The following is a 5,478-nucleotide window of genomic DNA, read 5'->3' as shown; positions in this document are numbered from 1 at the left end:
TTTGTTAAGTATGTGAATCTTCATTAACTAGTAATGACACGAGGAGAAACAATGAGTTAAGAAGAAATCAAAACCTTAGAGCATCTAATCAAAGCTAACTAAAGCATAATTCTTAGAAAGCCACAAAAAAGTAAAAAAGACTCTCTAAACACTAAATATTTGTCACGATCATATGATATTAACATAAACTATTATTTTTTCATAGCATGGAGATGAGTATGGGGTTTCTTTTCTTGGTTCTGGCCGTGGTCGCACGCACTGCAGCCACGCCGCCAGTCTTAACAATCATGGTAATTACTTATTTATTAATTTTATCTGTAAAATCATAATAATGTGATTTAGTTATGCAATTAATATTGATATTTTTTTTTTTTGGTATTTTAATCGCAGAGTCCAGATGGGGATATCGTTGATTGCATCAACATCAACGATCAGCCTGCTTTTGATCACCCTCTTCTGAGGAATCATACAGTTTTGGTACAAATTATAAATTTATTTATTTATTATACATTCACTTAACATTATAAAAAATTAATAAATTTTTATTAAACAACGATACAGGAAGCACCGGCATATCTGCCAGACATAGACGATACCAACTGGCAGGTATGGCACGAAAACGGGACGAAATGTCCTAAAGGGACAATCCCCGTACGACGACTGAGCGGAACGATAGGTTCTCAACCCGGTCGAGAAGCCACTCTTGGACATGAGGTAAAATTAATCAATATATAATTTAGCTATTATACGGTTAAATGAAAGTAAGTAGGGATGTTATATAGGGTTGTGAGATTTAGGGTAGAGACCCAGCCCATCCAAATAACTTAAGAGCGCTAACCCTAATGCATTACTCTTAAAATATTTAGGACCAACTTAGGGTTGCGCTTAAGAAATAAAGGGTTTTGATAGGGTTGACCTTATTAAATAATTTTTTTTTTGTTAAACAACAATGTTTTGGTGTAGAGTTAAACTTCAAAAGAGATTTTTTTTTTCTAAATCCGTAAAATTGAGTTATTTCGCTAAAATTGCAACAAAAAAAAAACATAACAAAATTTCAAAAATGAGTTTTTTCGTTAAAATCGCATAAATGAGTTTTTACGCCAAAACAAAAAAATGATTTTTCGGCCAAAACCGAGAAATCGAGTTTTTCCGTCAAACCCGTAATTCGTGATACCCGTCAAAACCGAAAAATCAAGTTTTTCCGCTAAAACCGGGAAATCAAGTTTTCCCGCCAAAACCGGAAAATCGAGTTTTTCGTCCAAAACCTAGAAATCGAGTTTCCCGCCAAAATTTGAATATCAAGTTTTCTCACCAAAACCGAAAAACAGGTTTTCCCGTCAAAATTGGGAAATCGAGTTTTCCGACCAAAACTTGAAAATCATGATTTCCTGCCAAATTGAAAAAATCATGTTTTCCCGCTAAAACCGAAAAATCAAGTTTTTCCGCTAAAACCGGAAAAACGAGTTTTCCCGCCAAACCGGGAAAATCCAGTTTTTCCGCCAAAATCGAGAAATAAAGTTTTCCCGCCAAAATCGATAAATCGAGTTTTCCGGCTAAAACATGGAAATCAAGATTTCACGCCAAAATTGAAAAAAAAAATGGGTTTTCCGGCCAAAACCAAGAAATCGAGTTTTTCTGCCAAAACCGTAAAATAGAGATTCCCGCCAAAACTGAGAAATGAAGTTTTCCGCTAAAATTGAAAATGTGAGTTTTTCGGCTAAAACCGAGAAATTGAGTTTTCCCGCCAAAACAAGAAAATTGAGATTTTTCGTCAAAACAGAAAAATCGAAATTCCCGCCAAAACCGGTAAATCAAGTTTTTCTGCCAAAACCGAGAAATCAAGTGTTCCTGCCAAAACCGGAAAAACGAATTTTCCGCCGAAATTGCAAATCAAATGTTTTCAACAAAACGAGTTTTTCCGTCAAAACTGCAATATTTTAGTTTTCCGCTAAAATCATGTAATTTTCTGCAAAAATCACAAAAATCGAGTTTTCCGTCAAAATCTCAAAATAGTGTCTTTCACCAAAAACCGCAAAAACTTATTTTTTGTTGAACTTGCAAAATCTTATTTTTGGTCATAACCGCAATAATTTAATTTCGCAGAAAATTTTGTTTTCCAAAACCGCAAAACATTGTTTGATTATATTATATACTATCTTTTAATGATATTTACTATAATTATATAAATCACATGTTTAAATCTCTATATGCAGTATGCTATTGGGTTCTTGAATCCTCCACCGCCTAAGATTTATGGCACAAAAGCTGTCATGAATGTTTGGCATCCGAAGGTTGAACGAGCGAAGGAGTTTAGTTTGGGGCAGGTGTGGCTCACCGCAGGTTCCTATGAAAACAACGAACTCAACAGCATCGAGGCCGGCTGGCAGGTAACTTCTTAAGTAACCAGTAACTATTGTTGTGTAATTTAATATGTTATGTATGAAAATGACAAAATATAACTTTTGATTATCTTTTAGGTTTATCCCGAAATATACATGGATTATCAGCCGCGACTTTTTATCTTCTGGACTGTAAGTATTTTAATTTGTTTATTGTCCATTTTCAATGAGTATTGATAAAGAGTACGTAGTATATTATATAGGTTTTTATGAGGTTTTTAAATTTTGGAAAATTTAATAAATATTTGTATATTAAAAAGTACTAACAACCATGTATACTAGTTAACACTAGCGAATAAAATACATTTTAAAACATTCAAATTTTTCTAGTCAAACCATATTTTTACCAAAATTTTCTAGTCAAACAATTACCTTAACACTTTTAAGAAGAGTCATAAAGGATTTAGTCAAACCATATTTTTACCTAAAAATGAATATAATGAATATAAGGAATTTAGAATCCTTTATGACTCTTTTAAAAAGTGTCATCACTATTGTTAAGGAGTTTAAATTCCTTATATTCATTTTTAGATTTCCTTTCGATCCAATCAAGAACACAAGATTTTCATCCGGTTCATGGCAGTATAGCCAAGACATCTGGTTATGATCTTTCGATCCTAAACTTGGATTGATGATGTCATAAAGTAGAAACCACCTCAGACAAATTCTTACACAAGACTTCTTACCTCCTATATTACACCCAATCGGTTTTTATAACGATAAGTAAAAAAGAAAGCCTAAAAGCTAAACCTAAAAAGAAATCTACTGTAAAAAGCTTAAGAGAGCAAGCAATGAAGTGTCCCTTTTATATAACCAGTCTCTTAAAACTCCAAAGATTCACCAGTGAAAGACTCTACTCCAGTTAGCATGTTTCCTTTGTTCTCTTAAGTTGAACCTTCTAGCTCTGTTAGTGTCTTTGAAACACAGCCAAAGTTGACTCTCGTGATCCGTGATGATTTTCCATCTTGAACTTTTTTTTTCAAGTTCGGATCACATCGTCAAAATCTCCACTTTGCTCCAAGCTTGAAGTCTCTTGTGAGCTTGGCACATTGATCTTTTAGAAACCAGCATAAAAAATGAACTTTCACACATTAAGCATCTTTGTAGATTAACTACATTCAATCCACATTTCAACCCATCAATGACTAGAGATCGCACTTGATGAAACCACACATTACAAACTCATTCACACTCTGGAATTTTCATCTCTTTTATATAAATCAACTAAATTAATCAGTTACTCAATGATAGTAACTATATATTTTGATTATGTGTACATATTTATAATTACAGGCCGATGCATACACTTCCCCGAAGTGTTATAATCTGCGTTGCCCTGGTTTTATACAAACGAGTCGCAAGGTGCTTATTGAAGGTGCAATCTCACCACAATCTACTTTCGGAGGCTCTCAGACCGAGCTCACGATCCAGATATGGAAGGTTTGTCGGATTTTTTGTCTGTTTTATTGCTTAAATATCAAAATATTTTTTCTAATATACAAAATGAATATATATATGCGCAGGATCCGAACCTCGGACCCTGGTGGTTAGGTGTCCGGTTGAGCAATGGGAGTGACCTTACTCGGATAGGTTACTGGCCATTGGAGCTTTTCACAAGCCTCACGGACCATGCTGAAAACGTCCAGTGGGGTGGTGAGATCGTAAACCTTAATGTCTCTGGACGGCACACGTCTACTCAAATGGGGTCAGGATTTCTCCCGGGCAATGATAAAGCGGCTTACGTTAGAGATCTACAGATTGCTCTCAGCATAGGCAAATTTCAGGCTGTTTCCGATCTCAAAGTTGGAGCTACAAACCCGACTTACTACAACGTCGAAAAGTACAGCAACACTAGCTTTGCTTACGGAGGACCAGAGCGTGGAGACGCGGTTCAGCTTAGCTTAGACGCAGTTCTTGTTTGTATATGTTGTTTCGGTCTTTTCTTGTTCTTTTAGTTCTTGCTTTCTCTTTATTCTGTTTTATCTTATGTCGTCAAGGTTTGTATGCACTTGCTAAATTCTAGTGGTTGAAATGAACAACGGAACTAATTCCATCATGTACGTATCTTAAATTGCATATTCTTCTCAATTCTACTGAAACAGATAATGCAAGTAGTGAAAGCTCCTATATGTAATATACAAGTGTTGAAGATTTTGTCCAAGCTCTGTTTTTGCTTGTACACTCTCTCACACTTTGTGTTTTGTCATTCACGTTTCATACTTGTGTTACAACTGAACACAAGCACTCACTTCTCTCTTTACTCTCTCACTGTCTTTGTCGTTGTAGAGATAAAAGAGAGGATATTTTAGTTGTCTACATTGCTACTTTCTCCAACTCTTTTTTTTTATACAGTTCCAACAACAAGTCTTATCCTTTTTCTGTCAACAATTTCATTTCATATCCAACTCAAAATACAAAGTTTGGGTACAACACCCTTTGCAAAAGCAACAGCTAAACATAATCATGTGCATAGATTATAAATACATGATAACGGAGTGAAGAGAGGAACAAGGTTTTTGAAGCTCAAGAAACCTGTAATCTCTCATTCAAGTCCAACCAACCCTAAGCGCAGGGCTGAGAAGGGGACGATTGAGTGAGTCCGGAAGAATCTGAAGTCTAGAGAGTCCAATTGATATCGCTGGTTAAGAGGCTTTGTGAAGCATCACCACTTTGAGGACACGGCCAAAGGCGACCAAACACCTCCTTGAAGAGACTGAGAGCTGTGAGGAGAACCACGATAGCCTAGACACGCCTGAGATAAGTAAAACTATGACCACAGAGACAGCAGTCCAAATAAAATCCTCACACTGAGGTAACATAGTAGTATAACTTCCTCATACTGAGGTAAAAAGAGCTTCAACCTGAAACTCAAAGAGAGTGTAACAGAGCTAATCCAAGATAGCATAATATGTTCATTCCAAAGTAAAACGCTAAGATCTACTAGGAAGCAAGGATGGAACAAACAATCGTGACTCAATCCAGCAAATTAAGAACACCATACCTTCCGGAAGCTTGAAACAAGAGAAGATAGGCCTTGACTGAGAACAAATCCTCGAAGAGCTCCACTCCAAAATGTTGC

The 5,478-nt window shown here is 35.8% G+C and overlaps 1 protein-coding gene across 1 annotated transcript; it reads left to right on the top strand.

The window, feature by feature from the left end:
- Window positions 1–206: 206 nt before the first annotated feature.
- On the top strand, window positions 207–4,354 carry LOC106330125. The gene is made up of 7 exons (XM_013768668.1): window positions 207–290; window positions 391–477; window positions 562–714; window positions 2,214–2,387; window positions 2,478–2,531; window positions 3,693–3,839; window positions 3,923–4,354. The coding sequence occupies exons 1-7, from the start codon at window positions 207–209 to the stop codon at window positions 4,352–4,354; spliced, it is 1,131 nt and encodes a 376-aa protein (XP_013624122.1).
- The last annotated feature ends 1,124 nt before the right edge of the window (window positions 4,355–5,478 follow it).

This window comes from Brassica oleracea, chromosome C3 (genome assembly GCF_000695525.1).
Source record: "Brassica oleracea var. oleracea cultivar TO1000 chromosome C3, BOL, whole genome shotgun sequence".
Lineage (NCBI taxonomy): Eukaryota > Viridiplantae > Streptophyta > Magnoliopsida > Brassicales > Brassicaceae > Brassica > Brassica oleracea.
The sequence above is the reverse complement of the archived record's forward strand: the minus strand, read 5'-3'. Positions and strand labels throughout refer to the sequence as shown.